Here is a 24,831-nt window from a genome sequence, read left to right on the forward strand (position 1 = left end):
GTAAAACCCAATAACATTCAAAGCTCTTGAAAGGAATAAGGTCTTTTTTACTAACTTTAAATTAAAATTTGGTCTATTTCTTTCTCTATAAATTGCAATTATTTGACATTTTTTAAAATTTCTTGTATTTTTCTAAATAAAAAACAGACACACTACATAATAATTATTCATTTTTTTTTTCTAAACAACAAATGTAAATGCCCCACAATAATTATAATACAAAAAGAAAATTAATAAAGAATTGTATTTTTAGGATATATATATATATATACATACTATTTGGTTTGGTTTGGGTTGGGTTTTTCCAACAAAAATTCAATGGAAACCAATACTTTTTAATTTTCTCCTAATACAAATAAAAAAAATCTAGTTTGATACTAAAAAACCATTGGATTAATTTGGATTGGTTTGTTTTTTCTTTTTTAATCTTTTTTATTATTTGTATCACTTCTATTATTCAATATTCAATATTTTACTTTATTAAATTTTAGTTATTAGACATATTTTAAACATAAGCTTATGTATCTTAAATCAATCAATAAATAAATAAATAAAAGAAAAAAGAAAAAAACTCAACATCTCAATCTAACCCTATCCAGTCAAAATTTTGACCCATTTGGATTATTGAGTTGGTAAAAATAAAAAGAAAAAAGAAACTGGAAAACCAAATCAACTCATATTCACCCTTTTAACTTAGACTTTAAACTATATATCAATTTCAGCAGTCTACTTATTTTGATAATCCAACATTTACCAATTTAAAAAGTAGTGCTAATAATCAAAACAATCATAAGTTTCATCCAAATTTGGATAAAAAGCCAAACAAAGCAAAGCAAGTGGGGTGAGGGGGAAAAAAAAGAAAAGCAAAGTAAAGCAAAATAAAAAATGAAAAGAGAAAGCCACAAGTGAAGTGAATGCTATGGGTCAGGCTTTATAAAAAGGGGCATCATTTGTTCTGTTTGGGGTCCGGCATGATCCGCAATTGGATCGAGCCATAATGGGTCGCCTTGTCCATGGGTGGTCCGCCGTCCTCACGGCCCTATGTGCTGTGCTTCTGTTGTCGTCACTGCCGCCGTCGGCGTCGGAAAAAGTAACAGTGTCAGTTTATTACGAAGCACTGTGCCCATTCTGTGCGAACTTCGTGGTTTATCATTTGGTGAAGCTTTTTGAAAATGGATTAATCTCCGCCGTCAACCTCCGGATGATCCCTTGGGGCAACGCCTGGATCCAGCCCGACGGCTCCTTCTTTTGCCAAGTAAACCTTCTCTACTATTTCAATTCACTTTTTTTTAAGTAAGTTAGTTTCTACGCTTTGTTCTAAGGACTTTTGTTTTTTAAAATTGAAATATAAAAACCATAAATAGAAAAAAATAAACTTAATTTTCAAAAGTCAAAAATCATTTTATCCATATGGTAAATTTTTGTAGGGATGATCTCTATCTAAAAACATCTATTCCTATCAATAAAAACTAACGTTTTTTTTTTTACTCAAGTGAAAATGTAATATTGCATTTTTATAGTAACTATTGCGTTAGGACGTCCACATCTCATAGTACCTTTGAAGATTATATTTCTTACATTTTATGAGATGCGGGTCATTACTCATAAAGTCCTCTATGTAAAGGTCACCTGTAAGAAAAAAAATCTTCCAAATGGGATCTCTACTTTTTATTCTCAAAATATAGTTTGGTTCTTTCATAGGCAATGATGGCTAAGTGATTAACTCAGGAAACAAACTTAGAGATAGAAGTAGCATTTATAATCTTAATTTTAAAAAACTAAAAAACTAAAATGAATCTGAATTATAGGAATGTTAAATCAGTTAGACTTGTTTGCTTAAGTTATCATTTATCTATTTATGATTTTTTGTTATTATAATTACTTAGGGTCCTTTGTGATACAGATTATCTAGCACTTTAATGACCATCTCTTTCTACAATAACTACTATTTAGAAGTATTCAATTAACTACTTTATTATTTTCTATTGTTTTTACTATTTAATATTCATCATTTTTTACCCACCGTACATATAATATTGTAATCTAAACTAAAATAATCTACGGTCTAAACACAAACTATTCCAATCAAACTATAATGGTTTAAGACTATAATAACTTAATTCTTGCCCTTAAATAAGTACAATCCATTAGTTTAATCAAAGTGACATGTTTAGACCAAGTGAATGAGGATGTAAACCATGTTTAAGGTTAAATTCCAATTTTCCATATCATAAACCTTTAAATTTTAAAATGTTTTTGTTAATCTATTCAAATGTTAAAGTCTATTCGCCCCAAAACTAAAATTTCTTGAACTTATTAAAACACAATTTTTAAAGTTCAATGTTTTTACTAAATATGAAATTAAGATATATTGTAATAATTTCCTATTAAGGTTCACATTAGTTACTTTAGTTCTCTCTATTGAAAAACATGGAATAAAGCGGAAGAAAAGAGAGGCCAGGGAGGATTATTATTATATATATATATATATATAACAAAATTAAAATAAAAAATCTATAGAAAAAAAATTCGAAACCAATTTTTTTAAAAAAGTAGAATCTAAATTATATATCAACCATATATTTCCTAAACTTTATCAATTTAAAAACATAAACCTACTAAAATAATTTAGTAAATATATGCTTGATATATATATATATATATATATGAAGCATATATTTACTAAAATAATTTAAAAACATAAACTAGAGTTCAGCGTATTTGAACTAGGGGCTCACTTTTTCTAAGTGGTGGAAAAGAAGATGGAAAGATGCCACTGAAAGGCTCTGTTGAGACGAAGATGAACCGTGAAGAAAGTAAAGGAAGTAGGATAGACAGTTAGTCAAATGGTAGTACATGGAACGGGTGGTTGAAGTCGGCAGCTGTTTTAGGGTTCCTCATATGGGATCCCTGGGGAAGTGGATCTATTTTCTTTTCTGAAAACTCATAATTCAAAAGGTACCAACCCCATTACTAATTAATGTTGGTCAGAATTATTTGTTCAAAAAAAATGTATATGGGTCATTTAATACTCGTGTAGTCATGTTGGTATTCACAGTGTCATCCCCCATTTACAATTATGATTATTAATACTCTTGTCTCCTACTTTACTCAGTTTTCTTTTATTATTCCTTGGTAATGAAATTTTAATTCATTAATCGTTTAAATCTCAAATCCATACTAAGAGTAATTACTAACTAAAAATGTTATTGTTCATGTGCAGCATGGACCAGATGAATGCATGTTGAATACCATTGAAGCTTGCACCATTTCAATTTACCCTGATATAGTAAAAACCCTTTTACTATTATTTCTTCAATTACAAATATAGTTAATTAACGATAATACATAACTTTTATAGTAATCATAAGAAACAATTGAATAACGAAGATACAATTATAACATCCCTTCAAAATATTAAACATATAAATATAAATCACCATGAATTGACCAATGTATATAATCCATAGTAACCACCTACTGAGAATCAAATATTCTAAGAGTTTCCTTGACATTGAAATATAATAGAGTTGAGTGGATTATCTTGTGAAATTGAAATTTGTCTAGACGTAGGTAGGTAAACTGCATCAGTCAAGTCATTGTATAAATTGCTACAGAAATGGGCATGATATAAATGTTAAATCTACTAAACTTTTGTGGTTTGGTATGCGAAGGAAAAACATTTCAGATTCATCCATTGTGTTGAGGGATTGACAGTGCAAAACAGACACAATGAATGGACAAAGTGTTTTGATATTGCAAAGTTGAGTGCCATACCAATAGATTGCTACAGAAATGGGCATGGAAAAATGGTAGCATCGCTTACTTAACATCTTCTATTTCTGTTTCTTTCTTGATTGAATCCTGATTAAGTCAATGAAATGCAGCTTGAACAATACTATGCTTCTGAAACTACTCGCCTCAATCCACCTCACCGATTTGTTCCATGGGTCATTGTCGATAATCACCCTCTCCAGGAGGTTGGTCAGCTTCGATTCAAGCTAGTTTTTTCCTTGTTCTTTGCTGTGTGATTCTTTGAAATCAACCTGTTTTCTTTTGTCTGAATCAGGACTACCAGAACTTCATGGCCTACATTTGCAAGGCTTATAAAGGCAGTGGTGTACCAGAAGCTTGCAAGTCTATAAACCTCGACAACCGCCAATACCTGGAAAATGCCAGTGGAGGAAGTCAAGTCTGTTATGCAACTACGACGAGAAACTCAACATTATAAACACGGGCAAAGAGACATCTCAAGATCAAACCAGCCAGAAAATTAGATACTACAGTCAATGGAGAAGTTTGTCATTTGAAATAACAATACTAGAAGATAACTATAGAATATAACTATTTCAGTTTCAGAATTACGATAACTATTTAAGTTTGTGTGCTGATTGTGTAATGTTTCCTTCGCTCAGACAGTAGATAATTTTGAAATTGTCAATATCTCTCCGTCAACCGAAAAAAGATCGAGGGGAAGAGTAAAACCTGGTATTCTGAACTCTATTTTATGAAGCTTATGGAGCTTGAATCTAATATCATGAATGAAAGTTGGTGGCCAGCTCTTGTCCTTCTTGCTTTCGGGTGGCTTGAAACTATTTGCTGCGTGTTCTAACATAAGTAATATTATCATAGAATATTGTCTCAGAATTACATCAGAATAGACATAAGCATCCCATGGTCATAATATTTTCATTGTACCATCCATAGCTATGAACAGATGTAAAGTGGAGGAAATAATACCGAAACTTAAGTTATCTCCACGGAAGTATAGATATACAATGAGAAAGATTAAAGTTAATAGCAGAAAAGTAACAAACTAACATATGAGCTAAAACAGTAGCCTTCAACCTCAACTATAAAGAAAGTAAAAAATCATTTTCAACAACTAATATAATCAGATTACAAAAGATAGTAGAATTGAGATCAGTGGAATAGATACAAAGTTAGTTGCTTCCAAGCCTCAAATATCCAAGAAAATGAGCAACATCATTCACCATTTACATGGATTGGTGCCTTAACATAGACGGGAATTCTTTTCTTTAATAATCATCAAGGACCAAGGAGATTTGATTTACAATAAGTTATCACATACAAGAGGACCTTAGAAAGTAGTCCTTCAAACATACATACACAACAAAATAAGCGTTCTATTGTAATACCATGAAGTGACTAAAAGGACCAAGCAATAATAAGCTTCTAATTCACAAATGACAATGTAATTGATATCTCTACTATGGGGAATTAATCATATTCCAAAGGCCATTGCATGTATCAAAAGAAGATATCTTAGTTGGGTCGAATTCAAACTTTTGGACAACTCGTTTATTTCTGTCCACAATATCTGTAGTTAATTCACGTTAAGGTAAAGTAATTGGCTAATTGCAATAGGGAAAAGGAAAATACAACAGAAAAGAATATAAACTCAAATGAAGGATACGGCCAGAAATTTTAGACTGATCGTCCATGTTTGGTATGATATCAGTGACCGAAGCATACATCGAAAGCTTCCTCCTGCAAGAAAAAAAGAAAATATGCATCAATTTAGAAGATAAGAAATGTCAAATTAATGCCTACCAATATTACTGAGACTTGAGTTGTCAAGGGATTTTCGACAGCCACCCAGTTCAGAAGTTCACGGTTAAAACAAATACGATAATTACAACTACCATAAATTCAGTTCTGGAATGTACCACAGTTCCAGACATGAAGGGCAATGGACCTGTCGCATCTCTCAGCAACGATGTATTATCGTCTACCTTTGGCATAAGCTGATGAAACTCTATTCTTCTTTATTGAATTTCGTCTTCTTTATTGATTCAAGATATTACAATCAGGGGCTGAGTAAACTCAATTCCTTATTTCTCTCTACTATCTTCCTCTCTCTCAAGGAATTACAGTAAAACTTCTTCACTAAAATTTCTCTGCTTTCTCAATTCAATTCCCTAAGTATTTATACTAATCTTGCTGGCCTCTAACTAACTCACATGTGAAAAGTATGTGATGTGCTACAACTAATATAGCTAATTTCAACTGCTGTAACTAATTTTTAACTAATTCTTCCTTCTGTTGTAAACAAATCTAATTGGGGGTCTAACATTACTGCCCCTTTTAGATTCACCTTGTCCTCAAGGTGAAGAGTGGGGTACAAGCGATGCATTTCCTCATATGACTCCCAAGTTGCCTCATGTAATGGTAATCCTTCCCATTTGGTTAGGACTTCCCATTGTTCAGCTTTGTTTTGTCGATACTCCAAAACTTCTTCAGGAACCGATTTCTATTCAAATTTTTCAGTAATGTGCTGCATTGTAGGTTGTGCATTTTCATTGTGGCCCGATCAATTTCTTGAGCTGCGACTCATGGAACACCGGATGAATGTTGGTAGTATGTGGTAACTCGAGTTTATAGGCTACGGGTCCAACTTTTTCCAAGATTTTGTAAGGGCCAAAAAATTTTGGGGAGAGTTTCTCATTTTGCTTTCTCCTCAAGGTGAGTTGCCTGTAGGGCCATACCTTTAAAAAGACAAGGTCTCCAACACAATATTCTACATGTCTTCTTTTTCAATCAGCATAGTCTTTCATTTGTTCTTGTGCTAGGCGTAAATGGTCACGCAGAGCACTTAAGATTTCATCCCTTTCTTGTAACATCTCTTCAACTGTCGAATTCTTTGATTGCATACTGCCATAGGATAGTAAGGCGGGTGGTTTTCTACCGCAAACAACCTGGAAAGGAGACATCCCAATGGCTCGTTGAAATGTAGTATTATATCGCTACTCGGTCTAGGGAAGCCATTTTACCCATTCCTTTGGTTTTTCATTGCAAAAACACCTGAGATAGGTTTCAACCCCTCTATTGACTACCTCCGTCTGCCCATCGGTCTGAGGGTGGTAAGTCGTGCTCTTGTTTAATCTTGTTCCCGAAACTCTAAATAGCTCTTGCCAAAAATGACTCAGAAAGATTTTGTCCCTATCTGATATAATGGACAATGGAAACCCGTGTAATCTCACAACTTCCTTTATGAACAATTCGACTACCACTTTTGCAGTAAAGGAATGTTTACGGGGCAGGAAGTGACCATATTTCCTTAATCTATCCACCAGTACCAAAATACTTCAAACTCATTAGCCTTTGGTAAACCTTCCACAAAGTCCATGGATATATCATTCCAAATGGCTTGCAGAATCTCCAAGGGTACTAATAGTCCAGCAGGGGATAAGGCTAGTGATTTATTTCTTTGGCATATCAAACATTCTTCGCAATGCCTTTTAATATCTGCTTTCATTCCTTCTCAATATAGTCACTAGATATCCTTTTGTAGGTTCGTAAAAACCCTGAATGCCCTCTAACAACAAAATTATGATAGGTGTCTAATATTGCGGGAATTAATGAGGAGGTTTTCGTGATCACCAACCTATCCTTATACTTCAGAACATCATTCTGGAGAGATAGAGGTTTTCGGGAATTAATGTTACTGGGCCTTATAACTCTTGATTCCAGCATTTCCTTGACTAGTTTTTCCGTTTCTTCCTTTTGTTGGAAGCCATAGCGGTAAGGCCGTACGTTTATAGGATCAGTTCCTTGCTTCAAATGTATTTGATGTTCTATTTCCCTTCTAGGAGGGAGCTTTTCTGGCCATTCGAACACATCTTCAAATTGTTTCAACACGGTGCTCAAGGAGCTGTCGGTCTCAATCTCCATGTATGTCATACGATAATCGTTATTCACTGGTGTCACAAGTTCTACTACTCGACATTCAACGAGGAAACCTTCGTCCTCCGCTCCCCAAGCTTTAATCATATTCTTGAGGCTGACCCTTGCTTTAGTCAAGCTTGGATCTCCTTGAATTTGGATAGGTTTTCCTTTGACTGAAAAGGTTAGTAATAGGTTCTTCCAGTCTACCGTAGTTACCCCTAAGGAGTGGAGCCACTACATACCTAGTATGATATCAACCCCTCCGAGCTCCAAGGGTAAAACATTTTCTTTAACTGTCCAGTCCTTCATACATATTTCCAGCTCTTCACAAATCCCCTTACCTTGGACAGCAGCTCCTGAGCCTAGAATACCACCGTAGTGTGCTGTCACTTTGATTGGGATAAGCAATTTCTTGACTAATTTTTCAGATACAAAGTTATGGGTTGTGCCGCAATCGATTAGTATTATCACATCTTCGTCTTGCAGTTTCCCTCTCACCTTCATAGTGCCCGGGTAATTCAAGCCTACCACTGAATTGATTGAGAGTTCAACAAAGGTGGTGGTATCTTCTTTGACTTCTATCATATTCAGCTCTCCCTTTTTTACTTCATCTCTATCGACAATCTAAGTTCTTCTTGATCATTTGTTACTACAAACATCCTTAACTCACAATGCTCCTTCATTTTACACTTATGATCGGCTGAGTACTTCTCATTGCATCTGAAACATAAACCTTTTTCTTTTCGGATCTGAAATTCTGCATCTGGTAGTCGCTTATATGTTCCTTCTCTTCAGTTTTCACCTTGGGCAGGGCTCCTCAAGGTGATTGTTCTAATAGGAAATACGGTTTTTCCTTTGGTTTCTCCAGTGGTATTGCTGGTGGTGTTCTTTCCTCCAGGTGTTTGAACCAAATTCTTCCCGCCGAAATACCCATTTAAGTTTGCTTCCCTTCTGAAATTCTCTCTATTTTCCACTAGCTAGGCTACCTCCATCATTTCGGCTAAACTTTTCGGTCTACAGAATGCGACTTCTGCTATAATCCAAGGTAGTAATCCATTCATAAAAGTATCCTCCACTACCCATTCTGGTAAAACGGATAATGGCGCGACGAGCTTATCGAACAAATTTCTATATTCTTCTATAGATGATTCCTGTTTGATGCGTAAGAATTGTACGCTAATGGTTCCATCCTTACTTGATCTAAATCGTACTAACAATTGTTCTTTAAGATTTGTCCAGCTTGTGAATTTATCTCTTTCTTCTTGTGATCTAAACCAATTTAACGCTGGGCCATTGAAACTAACAGTAGATACGAGCATTTTTTCAGACTCGGTTAGCTTATGGATTTGAAAGTACCTTTCGGCGCGGAATAGCCATGAATCCAGGTCTTCGCCAATGAACACGGGCATTTCCACCTTTTTGAACTTGTTTCGGTCACTGTAGTTTTCATCGCTTTCGCTCTTTCTTTCGTTTAGGTCGTCCCCGAATTTTCGCTTTAGTTCCTCCGCTTTACTCGATGAGGCTTAGTTCTCCTTTCGTTTATCATTTTCGGCATATCGCGTAGGTGTTTCTATCGTTTTTTCCTTCATCACAGACCGTTCCCACACATTCGTTTCCATCATCGTTAACAACATTTGTTATTGCTTTTCCGATTGCAGTCGCATTAGCTCGAGATTTTTCGATATTTCGCTTAGGCTAATTTTGATCGCAGGCATTTTGCTTCTCTCTCTTTTCATCCCAACGATTTCTTGATCGATCATTTCTAGACGTTCTTCAATGCGCGTCTGCACCATTTTAACGCTTCGGATCGTCAGCTCTGATACCAATTTGATGAAACTATATTCTTCTTTATTGAATTTCGTCTTCTTTATTGATTCAAGATATTACAATCAGGGGCTGAGTAACTCAATTCCTTATTTCTCTCTACTATCTTCCTCTCTCTCAAGGAATTACAGTAAAACTTCCTCACTAAAATTTCTCTGCTTTCTCAATTCAATTCCCTTAGTATTTATACTAATCTTGCTGGCCTCTAACTAACTCACATGTGAAAAGTATGTGATGTGCTACAACTAATATAGCTAATTTCAACTGATGTAACTAATTCTTTGCTGTAACTAATTTTTAACTAATTCTTCCTTTTGTTGTAAACAAATCTAATTATTGGGGGTCTAACATAAGCATTTGCTTTTGGTTTTATCCAAAAAAAACCTCAAATCAATGAAACCATATATTTCCCTTTTTTGTAGTCAATGTGAGGCTTTGTTTGTATTCCCAACGCTTGAGGTAAGTCTAGTTCACCTCATTAATAAATAATGAATTTGACAACATTGTGTAATTGGTAGCGTTGTTTACTAATCATTGTTACCTTTATTTCTTCTCGCTCTCATCTTTCACAAACGTCAAATACATTAAAAGAATTTCCTATTTTCAACATAGGACAGAGATTCCATACAAAGATATTGCCATTATCTATATCATGGATAAACTATTAGCCTACAAAATGTTCATTAGTTCAAAAATTAAGCAGCCATCTTCAGAGGAATGTCTACCTAGTTAACATTTAAGCATAAGCAATCGGTAGGAGAAACAAACGTGCTAGTAACCTATAACTTATCTACATTACACCTTTTGTACTTCCAAGTTCTAACTAACAATACATAAAATATGTTCATCAGATAATACTAGAAACAGCAAAATTCTGAAATAGATTCAAAATTCACAGGAATTAGATAATTGCTAAGGAATTAACATTTAACAATTACAGATGACAAAGCAACTTCAAAACAGAAAATCTACTCACTGAGCCCAAAGTTCTTGTTGCTCAAGTTTCTTCATCGCTTGCTTCCTTTCTTGAACAGAAACCCTTTGGCGTTCTAGCTCATTAATCTCATTGGTGACCAATGTGTTGAAAAAAAACCAGGTGCATCATATACATACACAAATACATTAGGAACAAACAATCACATGAAGAAAAATTCAAAATTAAAGTTAATTCTACACTTATCTTATCTCCTCCATGAGCAAATGCCCTTTCCCAACCTCCTCTTCGAGTTCCTTTTCTAGAATCTCCATTTCATCATCTGCAACAGTGTTCGCTTTGGCCTCTTCTGTTTTCTCCCGGCATGCTTTAATTTTCTTCTCATAATCTGCTTCGTTTAGTAACTAGTTAAATAAATTATATGAATTCGCTCACCCCCAAAAGACCCGAAATTACTAACCTCCAAATGGTTATAAATAAAAACCCATATTAGAGAAAAGGAAGTCAACATACCTTCAACTGAGCTTTGAACACTATTGAAATCATCGTCACAAGAAGATTGAAGAGTCTTGAAATGTTCAAGACATTGATTCAAGTTATGAACGTCAGTTGGGTCCTTTAAGATTGCTACCAGATCGTCGGCAAAAGATGCGAGCTCCTCAATGTTGGAATTTGTGGCGAAATCTCCCATTTTGCTTAATTGAAGAAGACGTCAACAAGGAGGTTGCTGTGAAGAAGAAGAAGAAGAAAAAGGGGAATCTTCAGTGGTGAGTGGGGACTTACGCTTCGGGCCGATATTTGTTCTTAGGGCTCTGAAACGAGAGAAATCGATTTTGTTTAGGCGCCAAAAGGAACGTTTTCTAATTTACAAAATCAATGTAAGTTTTTGTTGAATAAGTTTAAGATCAAATTCGTCGATATGTCCGAGTGGTTAAGGAGACAGACTCGAAATCTGTTGGGCTTTGCCTGCGCAGGTTCGAATCCTGCTGTCGACGTCTCTTTTTTTCTTATCAAAAAAGCGTGAAACCGTAAAAAACGGCACAACAGTTCTGAACCGACCCACCTCATCTGGTTCGGTGATAACCGGCTTTTTTCTTCTTTTTTAAATGTAAGTAAATCCTACACCCAAACTCGATTCGTTTGCAAACTTGGTTTCTTCTTCTTCTTAGGGGTGCAAATGAAATTCCTTGTTGGGTTCTCTCTATATTTATGGGGAGGCTTTCACTTGGTTTTTTATTTAGAGCTCTTTTCATACATCTAAGTTACAAATAAAACATAATAGTGAAAATTTTCATTTGCCGGTTTTACCATTTTTTTACAGTTAAAATTATTTTTACCATTTTGTCCTTTTGAAACTATTTCTCTTTTATTATTTATTGTTGTTATATATATATATATATATATATATTTTTTTTTTTAATTTTCAAACCTCAAACAAGTCCATGCTTCCTTTTCCGAAAGCAAAAATTTGTAAACATATGTGTTTCGAAAATTAAGTTGGCTAATTCTTTTTTTAGAAAGAGTATTGTTTGTAAAAGAAAGTTCAATAAGTCACATCTCTAACAACATATTTTTTTAAAAAAAAAAAATAAAGTGGACTAAAAAAAGTTGAACAATAAATCATTGGAACAAATAAACCCCAACATGATCCTATTGTTTACATTAGCCAAAGAGGGGAAAAAAAACAGAAAAAGAAAAAAGTGTTCCCAGATGAAGGGATGAAAACGTGGGTTTTTTCCTTCTTTTGTTTGAGTATAGAAAACGTGGATTTTACATAGAAGATATTGAAGTAATTACATTGATTATCATTTTTGTAAATAAATCAACTTTACCCTTTTTTAGAGCCTCATCATGATACTAACTACTAAGTTGCAGCCGCCGGCCTAACACCAAGCCAAAGAAGAAAACACAATGTGAGAGAAGGACAAGGTTACTTGCACAATACTGATGTTTCAAAATGTGTTCCGTTGGGAATAACTATATCGTACTATTTTATAAGAGTTAGGAAATTAATAATTGTTATTATTTAATATATTTTATAACTCAAAGAAAAGTTGTGGGTGATCTTTTTCTTTTTTCAACAAAACAAAATCCTAATGTCTTTCTCCGAGCGTTTTTCATTCTGATTATATTCTTAACTCTTACGACTGCGCACTAGAGTTTGGAAGTTGTGTAAACCTTGGGGAGCAGCCCGACATATGCGATTTAGCACCGAGGTTGCGCCAAATTTTACTTTCAAAGCAGTGGTTCGACACGACACAACAACGATAATCAATGTTTGTTTTTCCAACAATTTGAAAGCAAAAATGTAATCGATTTTTTTTTTTTTTTGCACCGAGAGATTGGGAATCACACTGGCAAATCATCATCCACTCTCGTAAATCACAATCTTCTGAACCATGTCTGCGAATCTCCTGCTTTCCCAACAACGATTGAGTCGCATCAGAGGCGGGTTACAGCTGCGATACTGGAACATGCTTCATGGATTTGCTCCGAGTACCAAATTGAATTTCGTAAGGTCGATTTTAGGGTTGAAATTGCCGATCCCTTCTTTGGCTTCGAAGAAATTGAAATGGAAGTACCTTGTGCTTCATTGTGTATAAAAATCTGCATTGATGGCCGAACCACCTAAAACCGTAGCTCTCGCATTGATAACTCCATCTGTCAAAGTGAAGGCCTGAAAAGCCAACATCAGACAATTGTTGGCCAGGCAAATTTCGAAGGAAAAACATGTTTGCATTTGTGACAATGTTGCTAGCAGAAATGAATGGAAACAAAATTTTGAGGCCGAAGAGAACAAGGAAGATAAAGAGCTTAAATGTCCCAACCAATTCCACTGATCTGTTGAAAAGGAAAAGGAGTCTCACTAACAACGGAGTTTTGGATTGCTCTGTGGGTATCTATATTTATTGCTTTAGTAGCGTAATTTTTATTGATTAATGAATGGTTTATTAGGGAAATAATCTAAAAGGGATAGATGAAACCATTTATTTTCAAGAGTTGTGTTAATCATTTATTTTGATTGATACAAATTTAAAAAGATAAACGTTGGTCTTAACATAACATATTAAGCTTAAACCTTTGTTTGATGATTATGAAAATTTGAGTTTCTCAATACAAATTAAAATGGAGAGTTAAGAAATGGTAGAAAGTCAATAATGATTTGTTTCCAATCGTTTCTGTGAATGAATTTTATTTTAATTTATTCTAGAGTGATCAGCAGACTAAATCATCCACTTGAAGAGATTATTTGAAATCTTTGGAAAAACAATTGAGCACGTTAAATTTTCATCTTTTGTCAATTTGGATGAAGTCAGTGAAAATTTCTGAAAAATTCAATTTTTAAAACTTGTTAAGGTTCTAAGATGTAGTTTAATAAGTCATGCATTTATTTGTTGATGACTTTAATTGGGTTGTTGGCTTGTGTTGTTGATATATTTTGGCCAGTAATTTGTTCCACAAACATAACTTTACATTGTTGAGATTTCTCTTACAAGATTTAATATTTGATATCTGACACATACTTTATGAATATATATTTGGATATTTGACGAGTATAAGCAAATTATATCATGATACATGTGATAGAGTCAATTTATTGTAAGTTTTGGATAATGATGGGTTTGGTTTTCGTATGGTTTAAGGCTCAACAATATTTCGAGTTTTTATATATGACCTGAGAATATTTGGCAATCTTATTTCATTTCCATATTTGAGCATGATATTCAATATATGTGTGATAAGTATATATTGAATAGTTCATTAGCAAACATATTGGCTCTTAGTTTTGTATTGCTATTAATGTCATAATGGAAAGTTATTGTGATAAAATGTAATTTGATTTTGATGGTCTTGCTACATAAATAGTTTCAATATGGACAATCATGATTTGATTGATGATTTATTCCACAAATTTAATTTTTACATATAGTATAAGAATTAACTAGTTTACTTTTATGCTATAATTGAGGATGACATTCTGTATGTATATTTTTGATGAGGATATACTATAGAATACTGTATAGTTTGACAAATTTATGTTGTAGTAATGAATGTTATTGTGATGATTTGAACTAGTCTATGCATTCTTGGATGAAAATAATGTATGACATGAATCATGCATATGATTAATTAGAAGTAGAAAGTCAATTAAACAAAAGGATCATGAATACCTTATAATAGAATTTTGTGAACTAAATGGATTTGTTCATGAAATTTATTCCCCTCAACAAAATAGTATTGTTGAACTTTGAATATGTTCTGCTGGGGGCGTCTAACTAAGGTAACATATCTTGTGTTCAAGAAATCTTCAGCATGATTGAAAACCCTTGATTGTTGTTTATTGATTATATTCATAATAGGGTTGCATATAGATTTATATATTTAAATCAGTTTGTAAATGTTGAGACTGACTTACTTCATGAATTGTTGATTAATTTGGTTGTTAATTTTTCATGAAATTGAAAGTATTACTATTATTTGTAATCAACTTTGGTCGTACAATATTATTTGCATATTACTAAAGTTTGCTAGTAGTATGAAAATATGAAAATATGAAAATTCATTCTTTATGAATCTCATAGGAACTTATGAAAAGTTTAAGATATTGATTGTCTAAACTATTGAATATGTGAGATCTTATAAGGCATGGGGACTTATACCCTAAGGTGTCTCTAAATTAAAGTGGTATCAGAGTCATGTTGTTCTTGGTTTAGCCTTGTTGATATAATCCTAGGTCGAACAAAGGTGTAGTGGAACCTTAAAAGTAGTCACAATATTATCCATGGTTGAGCTCTATTGAATAAGCAATATGCTCTAGGGAGGAGTTAGCCTAGATAAAAGTTAAATGGATTGATGTCTACTTCAAGGGAGGTTCAGTTGGAACTTTGTTCGAGGAGTTGGGAATGCGACCAAAGTTCCACATTAGATAAAGAAACTGATCACAAGTACATAGGTGTAACTTTAGACTGATGAAAAATATTTTGAATCAAACGTGGAATTTAGAATGTTTTGATTCTTATTCTCATACGACTAAATTAGCTACTATAGAGCCTTAAAAGCTTTTGTAGCTATATGTGGTCTTCTAATACATCAAGTGTATGTAAAGATGATATTCCTTAAAGGTAACTTGGTACAGTCAAATTTCTTTATGGTCTTAAACTAGTTCCTGAAAGTTTGATGAGGAAAAAACATTAACAATATTGTAAACAATGTCTCGAGTAGTGAATTGTTGATATATGTGTTTACTAAAAGTTGTTTGGAGTTTATTGTGTGTATGTTTGTATGTTGATACGAAAGATTTATGTGATACGAACATAAATGTTGGTGATGCTATAAAGTTACCATATCTTGAAGTCATGAAAGATTTATGTGAGACTAATGTGATGAGTTTAGTATCATTGAGAATGTTTTGATTTATGTCAATCACACATTGAATACTATTAAAGAGATTTTAATAGTTTGATAGTGCTCTTATGACGCTAGTAATGAGCCTTAAGGAAAGTAAATGAGATAGTGTTTCTCAATCTGAACATGCAACTGTACAAGACATGTTGCTGCATATGTTGTGAGAAGATTGAGTATATACATATATAATCCCGATTAAGATTATTTTATTGCTCCTCGTCATTTATTAAGATATCTTAAGGTTACAATAGATTTTGGTTTGCATTGGAATTATTGTCTATCATACTAAATAGGTAGTGTATATGCAAACCGGGTAACTTAGAATGGCGAGGTAAGCTTTACTAGTGGATATGTGTTCTTAATAAAAAAATATGCCATTATATGGGTCAATTAGTATGAATGACATAAAAGCCTAATGGGAGATGTACCATTGTGGGGGCATCTATACTAGTATATCTGTATTAAGACTCATACACGGCCATAGGGTATTGCCAAGAATAGTGTATTATGGCAAAAAAAAAAAAAAAAGACATATTCGTCTGAAACATATGGAGTTGTGAGATGATGGTTGAATGAAAGAATTATCTTCTTGAAGTATGTGAGGTCTGAAGAAGCTTGTAGATCATCTCTCCAAAGGGCTGACAAGGAGATAGTAATTCTAGGATTTTCAACAAGTATGAGACTCGAACATCTGATGGACCATAGCCCTTTATTTCGGTGGTCTATTGCGATAGACTTGATGGTCCATAGCCTTTTTCTGGGTGGTTTGTTGCGGTAGACTTGATGGTCCATAGTCACGTATGGATAACAGTAAAATCTTTATAGCTCAGTTTTGAGTGGTTTGTTTTTAACAAACTTGATGAAGTTGGTTTTAATGTGGACTATTGTGAAGTCTTCATAACTTAGTTTTGACTAGTCTATTGTGGTAGACTTGATAAAGCAATAAACAAGATTGTGAGGGTGTGGCCGCCTTCTATGAAAAAGTTTAAGGATCTTTTTCTAGAGCTTTCACGTTGACCCAATGTTCTATGTGCACGACCTTAAATAGCACAATTTTGAGTTGTCTATTATGATAGACTTTATTGCAGGATCGATAAATTAAGAAGTAAAACGTGTTGTGTGGGTCTCAACCATAGTTATTGAAAGTTCAAAAGATAACTTACTTTCTTTATAAATTGGATTGTTGCCCCCACCTCACTATGCATCAATTCAAATCAAAAGATATTGATGTTTAAGTTTATAATACTTCTTTATTTGCTCAGAGAAAATGCTTTATTATTGTTTTAACTGGATTACAATGGTAGCCATTCGTGGGGATTGTTGGAAATGACTATCAATCGTTGTACTATTTTATAAGAGTTGAAAATTAATAATTGTTATTATTTAATATATTTTATAACTCAAAAAACATAATTCTTTCACATATATATATATATATATATATATATATATATATATATTTATTTATTTATTTAAAGAAAAGTTTTGGAGGTGATCTTTTTCTTCTTTCAACAAAACAAAACTTAATTTCTTTCTATGAGCGTTTTGATTATATTCCTAACTTTTACAAGTGCACGCTAGAGTTTGGAAGTTGTGTAAATCTTGAAGAGCAATCCGACATATGCGATTTAGCATCGAGGTCGCTGAATTTTGCTTTCAAAACAGTGGTTCGACATGGCACAAGATGATCAATGTTTGTTTTTCCAACATATTCTAGAGTCGAAGATTGTGTACACATGGTTTAAACCCTGCAGTTCATTTACATAAAAAAAAAATAACAAAGGAATAAACTTAACGTTGGTTACTTTCCCTAATTAATTTCAAAACTACCTCTTTTTACAAAATAGTTTTCAAAACAACCCTAATATTTTAACTAAACCCGTTGTTTTGACCAATTTTTAAGAGAATTTGGTACCATAAACCCTCTTTTGGTACAAAATGCACCTTATTCACCTACTTTTTGTCTCCAAGATCGGGTGTTTTCTTCTCAAAATCAGATTCAACCCTAACAAAAACATCTAGTAGCCATGCTCACCTTGGGAGCCCCCCAAGAATCTCTACTTCTTCCTCTTTCCTTTCGTTCCCCGCCTTGTTCATCTGTTCTTCGAGTTGTTCATAAAGAGTCTGTCCTTCCCCTTCTTCGTCTTCCCCACGTGTTTTCTTATAGTGAACTTTGACTCTCAAATGATATCCCTTGTTCGTTTTTGTTTTCTTCACAAACAGGGGCCATAGGGCATAATGCACTCCTTCTTCCCTTTGTATTACCATATTTGTCAGTGTTGTCTGTGTCGGTTGTGTCGGGTCATTTGCCTCCTTCTCTTAGGGACACTACAGCAAACTGGAGTAGATCTATTGGTCCATTCCTTACTTGAGAATACGCAAGGTCTAGGTAGGGTATCCTCTCTCCTTTGTCCTTCCTTATTAGGACTACCAGTATTCCTTTTCCTCTTCTAATTTTAAGGAGTGCAAAAATCTTTCCTGAGTTGTTTCTGGATCATTAACGAGGACCTCTGTTGCCCTTAGAGAATTGTACTTAAGACAGGGATCGTCCATGAATTCCTGTGGATTTATGCAAGCCTTTCGGAAAAGACAACCTCAGAACGTGGCTATCAACCTTTCCTCCTTCAACTCCTCTATTTCGGAGTAAAAGTATAGAGGCATTATCCTCTTTGCCCAGCATCCCTCGTCCCTTTTGAAGCGGTAGGGCATCTCATTTGCCATTATGACCACGGGTATTTTGGCCTATTTCACAAAGGTTCTTTAGTATTTGGCATTCAGTTTGCACTCCCGCCCATCGAGGAGCTTGAGGAGTCCGTTCATATGAGTTAGAGCTTCCTTGGATGGGTAGTTGGAGTGTTCGGTGTAATCGTTGAACCCATGTATGACCCACAGGTCAAATTAATCGTTCCCGAATAGTCATATATCCTTTGTCCCGCGAAATATATCCTTAAGACCTTTTTGAGGATACTGATGACAAGCGTCTTTTGCGTGTGGGGGCATATACAAAGAGTTTCCTTGTCATCATGGGCCTCTGGTACACCAGGTTGGTGGCGACCCAATCCAATAAAAGGTATTTTTCCTTCAATTCCTTTTCGGTATACTCTGCCGGCCACCTCTTATCCCACAGATAGGCAACGATGCTCTCCGTGGTGGCAAACAATCCTTGCTTTCTCTACTGAACATCCTTGTTTTCGTTTGTTCAAAAATAAATAAATAAAAATATACAAGTATCGGCGATTGCAGTGGCAGCGGTGATGGGCGACTGTGTTAATCGTATCTAAATGAAGCTAAGGTCTAGTGCTGTGGCGGCGTGCAAGCGAAGTGTGAAATGGAGAGGAGAAGGTGAAGTTCCGAAGGTTGAAGGTAGAAGATGAGGGGAAAATGGGAAAGGAAGGAATGTCATTTTAGGGGTTTTCTTTTCATTTTTAATTTGGATTTTGAATGGGCCACTGAGGTTTTGGACTTATTTTATTAAAAGTTTTTTAAATAATAAAATAATAAAAAAGCGAATTATCACATATCACATTACGTTTGTTATGCAAGAGAACAAAAAATATTTAAGACTTAAGAAAATTAATTTTAAATTTTTAGAACTTAACATCACTCTTGAAAAATCTTAAAACACAAAATAAATATTAAACTTTCATCATTTTATCCATTTAAATTTTAAACTAATAATTAATCAAAATTATGAAAAATTGCATCCAACAACATAAGGTTATTGAAGGACTATCATAGGGTAATTTTTTTTTTTTTGCTACAAATGTCCCTAAAATGATTGTCAAGAAAATTTGTCAAAAATATAAAATTGACACTTTATATTTCATAAAGAAATCAAGTGTATTGAATTTTGTCTTGTAATGATTTTGCTTTATGGAGCGTAAATAGTTTGTCAATTTTTCTATTTTAAAAAAAATCCAAAATATGAATCTAAAATGTGAAGATGAACGGTGATGAACCCTGACTTGAGAAATTGGTAGAGGAGGGGACAGTTTGATGGTTTGCGTGACTCTGGAAAATTCTCAATTGATATGCAATAACTCAATCCAAATAATTTGTATTGGTATGTAATAACTCAATCCCATGATGCGCTTAAGATCAAAACTATTTGAGAAGGTCTCAAACGTGTATTCAATCACATTTTAATTAAAGATGTTTTCTTATTATTGTTGAGTTGAATGCTTTGGACAAATGTATATTCAATAGACAGTTAAAGAAATCTTAATTAAAAGTCCCAAATGCTTCACTTATGTAAGTTGAGAGGTATAGCTAACAAATCATAAGACAACCTTTGTATAAATAAAACGTAATAGAAATTAATTGATACACTTATAGAATATGAAAATTTTAAATCAATAAAACTCACAAAGGAGGGGTATTGTATTTTACAACAAGATTTGGTTTATTTCTCATTCTTTTAAAATAAAAAAAATACACATGTTCTTAAGTTAACTAAATAATTCCTTCAATAAAATAATGATGAATTCCTAAGTCAAATTGTCAATATGTCCGAGTGGTTAAGGAGACAGACTCGAAATCTGTTGGGCTTTGCCTGCGCAGGTTCGAATCCTGCTGTTGACGTTGCATTTATAAATATATATATTTTTTGTTTTTACAAGTTTTTTAATTTAATTTCCATTAGTAGATTTATTTATATCATATACTTGAAAAGAAAATTATTTATATCAAACGTTTGATTTTTTTTTTTTAAAAAAAACAAAGTAATAAAAAATATTATCTATTGATTTCTTTGTTTTAGAGGATAGTTTGAAGGAGTTGTTTTAAAAAGTAAGTGCAATATTTGAAAAGGGAAAAATATTCAGAAACATATTTTGTTTCTTAAATTTGACCATGGGTTGAAAAGGTTTAATTAGAAAGTTGAAAATGGTAGAAAAATGGTCAGAATACATCCACAATTTTCAAAGAAAAAAACTAATGCCCTGTTTGTTTTTAATTAGGAGAGAAAAAATTGATAAAAGTGAAGCGGTGAAATTATGTACCTGGTACACGATTAGATTTGTATACTCGATATACTATTTAAGAGTTGAATTGTGTATCCGGTATATAATTTAAGAGCTAAATCGTGTACGTACTCTACAACTTTGTGCCACCATGGAAATTCCTATTTAATTATTTCATTAGTAAAAATTTAGATTCAAATTTTATCAATTTTTTTAATTAATTTCTTTCTTTTTAAGATTTCAATTTGCTTAAAACTTTAAGTTAATAGTAATCTATTTTATATTTCAATTTTCTTAAAAATTTAAGTTGTAGTAATATATTTTATTTTAGATTTTTTTAGAAAGGGACGGAGGACGTGAAGAAGAAGATCGATTGTTATCAATGAACAAAGGGGGAGAGGAAAAGCTCACTGATAAAGGTTCAAAGAATTTGAGAACACGAGAGCTAAATAAAGTGAGAGGGTCGGTAGTTGGTTTACGAGGGTATCTCTCCATCTCTTATCTAATAGAAAAAAAAAAGGAGAAGATCTATATATTACTATAATTAATATCAGAAGGGTTTCTTTAAAAAATATAAAAAATAGACAAACTATTTACCATTTATAGAACAAAACTACTAAAAGATAAAATTCGTTACATTTGATTTTTCTCTGTCATCGGTTTAGGCTTCAATCCTACTTTTGTTTAGTCTTTTCAATGTATTCTATTTTTGTCAATAATTTGGAAAACAACATTATTCTTGAACTTCATCCAAAATCACTACTAGAAAAACGGCCTACAATTATAGTTAAACTCTGTCATATGTAAAATTCATGACAGTTATTTTCAGTCATTATTCCGACAGTCATGGAAAGTTTATTATGACAGTTTGGAAAAACTGTCACAATAAGTGTTTTTCATGATAGAAAATAAATGTCACATATCTCTTATTGTTGATGGATAATAAATGTTATTATTTATATTTTATGACAGAAAATAAATGTCACGTATCAAGTATTATTAACAGATAATAAATGTCATTGTTTATATTTTATAACAATGACTAACTGTCATCATTTCACCTAGCATGACTTTAATTGACTGTCAAGAATACCTTTTTCTTGACAGTTTTTGTTTTAAAAATTGAAATGTCATATACTCCTCTATTATTACATTTGTTTCTTGCCCTATTTTTTTTTACAGTCTCTGTTTTTCTTACCGCTTTGCCATTACACAGACCAGTTCAAGCACAAAATACTATATAACACACTCATATGGAAACAAACAGTCGACGCTTTAATATATATACATTAATATACACTTTGTAATATTTGTATAATTGTTGGTAAAAGATTTGTACAATGATAGAATAAACATACATGTTTTGGTATCAACAAGTTATTTAAATAAGTACATTTCAACCAAAATTTTGCTACCAACCCTACAAAAAGGCCAATAAATCAACAAAATTTTGCTACCAACTCTACAAAAAGACTTATAAATCAATCAATTGCTCCAATATAGCTTCATCGCTACATTGGATTCTTGCAAAACCTAGAAAGAAAATAGAACCTCGTTTAGAGTATGACTTTACACATCAATATATAAGAATATAATAAGGTTTTACTATTTGTAATGCCAACACAATGTACCAATTCCAATCCTAGTTATAAGGAGAGATAAATTGAATCTACTTCACCCAATTATTTAGTTCATAATATATCTCAATATATTCCCCCTCCCCCGGAAGTATAACTTTGAAGTTATTTGAACTAATATCAAAAAGTTTAACCACTTCTAACTAGTATATGAAATTGTATTTCCAGTTTCAATATATATTGCTTCAATAATTTGTAATTTTTTCTAGTCCCAACCACTTCAAAGTAATATGCAATATAATTTGCCAATGATTATCCTTCTTACTTCGGCAAAATCAAAGGAAAAAATAATAAGTGACAACGAAAGAATCAATTTAAAGAAGAAATTTTATGCCTAAGTATATAAGACTTACTTTTTATAAAGCTGAAATCTCTTCGAAGGTTCCTGAAATAATGCACATATACCACATGAGGTTAAACACTAATGAAAATTCATACCAGATAAATATTGTAATGTCCTAAAAACTGGAATTCAATAAATTACATGATCGCAGACTAAATATTTATTATAATAGAAATTTCTACCACATGAAGAAAGGACAATCTCTTCTTAAAACAAATCTAAAAGGTTTTATAATGAATCTCAATTATGATGTGATTTAGAATGAATAACTTTTGAAGTGAAATTAAAATCATCTCTGACACAAATAAAGTTTGGTGTTCGTTCCTAACCTAGAAGAATGAATACAGTCACTGAATTTCACTGTTTGAAGCAAGTAACTACTTGAAATCAATTAAACTCAAACATATATTTTCTTCTTTGATAAAAAATTCAAATTCTACCTTAGCAATAGAAGTTCATAAATTCTACCTTAATTACATGAAAATTATACGCATTAAAGGATAAAAAAACTAAAAATCATGGCAAGGGAATTAATGTCCTCAAAACTAAAGTAATAGCAAAGGATCAAACTTGAAACTCAGTAACCTTAGGTGATCTTAGCTTCAAATACAAACTTAGATTCCACAATCTGAACCAAAATACACTAAGATAAGTTAAAAATTGGTTCACATAGGAATATTTATTAAAGTGGACGATCTAGGTTTTGAATCTACTTCAACCAATTATTAGTTCATAATGTATCTCAATATATCTCCCCGCGAAGTATATTAACTTTGGAGCCATTTAAACTAATATCATTAAAATCTCATACAAGTAAACATTAAACATAACAATAACTTGTAAAAAGACCCTCATATGTCGTGTAAATGTCAATCACTTACTTGGTAGCTTCACCACTACAGTAGATCAGATTCGTGCGAGACCTAATAAAAACAAAAAAAGTTGCACTTTAAATCAACACTATGAATCCATTGTAAACTACAATAGAGAGTTTTGAACTACAATAGCATACAACAAATGTCAAAGAAAATCCACAACTTTGCATTTGAGAGCTTCAAGAAATTAAATCACATTCAATCAACACTACCAAAAAATAATCAAATGAAGGAAATAAAATATTTACTATCCTGACAATAATTTTTTGCAACAAAGAGATGATTTTAAGACGATAATCAAAAAGTAAGATTATTAACACAATATGGTGAATCTGGAAACTATGGCCAAGCAAAATTTGAACTATTTGTAAAAAGGGTGGGAAGTTTACAACAAAAGTTTTTTAGAACCAAGTTTTACCTTGAGAACTGATAGCATGCGGATAATTCATGGTTGTATGATAGATCCTTGTAAGAGTGCATTAAATAAACAAATAATCCAATGTGATCTCATAGCCAAAGCTCAAAGTGAATCTAAACTTCAACTTCTAAAATTTTATAATATAGTAGCAGGCTAACAAATAGAAATTTAGGTTGTAATATACATATATATTTATCAAACTGTACTACCAGATTCTTTTTCATCATAAAAAAGAGATGGCACATATACTAGATATTTAGGTTTAATTTTATAATATAATCATGCATAAATCCCATAATTTAAATTCTTGATTTTAGACAATATTATCGGATAGGGATTTAATAAAAATATTACAACATAAACAGAAGCTTCAGCAGAACCCTCAAAATAGCTGATTGAACCATAAATAAGCATCATGTATCCTTGTTCTAGAGCAATTAAATGAGGTTGGTAACCATCAGCTTCACTCACAACTTTTTGGACATTTTTTAATGAGCATGAATATGTGATGAAGGCTCTAAACTCTAGAAAATGCTTAAAGGTCCTACACACCGTCAAAGTTTAAAATCTATCATTTATTTTTCATTCTTTTTTTCTCAAAGTTTCCTCCCATCGTCATGAAATCTCCCTTGGTCTTGATTTCCTAATTCAAACAAACAATAATCAATTAAAAATCAACCAAATGCTTTATTGAGGCATTTCATCAAACACATTGTAAACTACCAAAATGTTTCATCACATAGC

At 32.7% G+C, this 24,831-nt stretch overlaps 2 protein-coding genes and 2 non-coding genes across 4 annotated transcripts; 3 read left to right on the forward strand and 1 right to left on the reverse strand.

Annotated features, from left to right (window-relative positions):
- The first annotated feature begins 802 nt into the window (after positions 1-802).
- Positions 803-4,558, forward strand: LOC103502154 (gamma-interferon-responsive lysosomal thiol protein). The gene is made up of 5 exons (XM_008466001.3): positions 803-1,255; positions 3,224-3,289; positions 3,675-3,812; positions 3,888-3,980; positions 4,070-4,558. Exons 1-5 carry the CDS (start codon positions 998-1,000, stop codon positions 4,229-4,231), a joined length of 717 nt encoding a protein of 238 aa, XP_008464223.2. The 5' UTR covers positions 803-997; the 3' UTR covers positions 4,232-4,558.
- A 307-nt stretch (positions 4,559-4,865) lies between these two features.
- Positions 4,866-11,235, reverse strand: LOC103502153 (kinetochore protein SPC24 homolog). Its single transcript, XM_051088197.1, has 5 exons — positions 10,961-11,235; positions 10,692-10,835; positions 10,490-10,589; positions 5,438-5,511; positions 4,866-5,341 (listed from the first exon to the last, which is right to left on the reverse strand). Exons 1-5 carry the CDS (start codon positions 11,136-11,138, stop codon positions 5,232-5,234), a joined length of 606 nt encoding a protein of 201 aa, XP_050944154.1. The 5' UTR covers positions 11,139-11,235; the 3' UTR covers positions 4,866-5,231.
- Positions 11,236-11,360: 125 nt separating this feature from the next.
- Positions 11,361-11,442, forward strand: TRNAS-CGA (transfer RNA serine (anticodon CGA)). The gene has a single exon. It is a non-coding gene; the product is annotated as a tRNA-Ser (tRNA).
- Positions 11,443-20,352: 8,910 nt separating this feature from the next.
- Positions 20,353-20,434, forward strand: TRNAS-CGA (transfer RNA serine (anticodon CGA)). Its single transcript has one exon. It is a non-coding gene; the product is annotated as a tRNA-Ser (tRNA).
- Positions 20,435-24,831: the final 4,397 nt, after the last annotated feature.

The sequence above is a fragment of the Cucumis melo genome, chromosome 8, assembly GCF_025177605.1.
Source record: "Cucumis melo cultivar AY chromosome 8, USDA_Cmelo_AY_1.0, whole genome shotgun sequence".
NCBI lineage: Eukaryota > Viridiplantae > Streptophyta > Magnoliopsida > Cucurbitales > Cucurbitaceae > Cucumis > Cucumis melo.

Bases quoted from the DNA above. Each gene is read 5' to 3' on its own strand.
- LOC103502154 (XM_008466001.3), top strand. From the start codon at position 998: ATGGGTCGCCTTGTCCATGGGTGGTCCGCCGTCCTCACGGCCCTATGT. The intron at 1,256-3,223 runs GTAAACCTTCTC...GTTCATGTGCAG, and splicing joins ACGGCTCCTTCTTTTGCCAA to CATGGACCAGATGAATGCAT. The intron at 3,813-3,887 runs GTAGCATCGCTT...AATGAAATGCAG, and splicing joins GAAATGGGCATGGAAAAATG to CTTGAACAATACTATGCTTC.
- LOC103502153 (XM_051088197.1), bottom strand. From the start codon at position 11,138: ATGGGAGATTTCGCCACAAATTCCAACATTGAGGAGCTCGCATCTTTT. The intron at 10,590-10,691 runs AAGTGTAGAATT...TTTTCAACACAT, and splicing joins GCTCATGGAGGAGATAAGAT to TGGTCACCAATGAGATTAAT. The intron at 5,512-10,489 runs GTGAGTAGATTT...TTTTTCTTGCAG, and splicing joins CAACAAGAACTTTGGGCTCA to GAGGAAGCTTTCGATGTATG.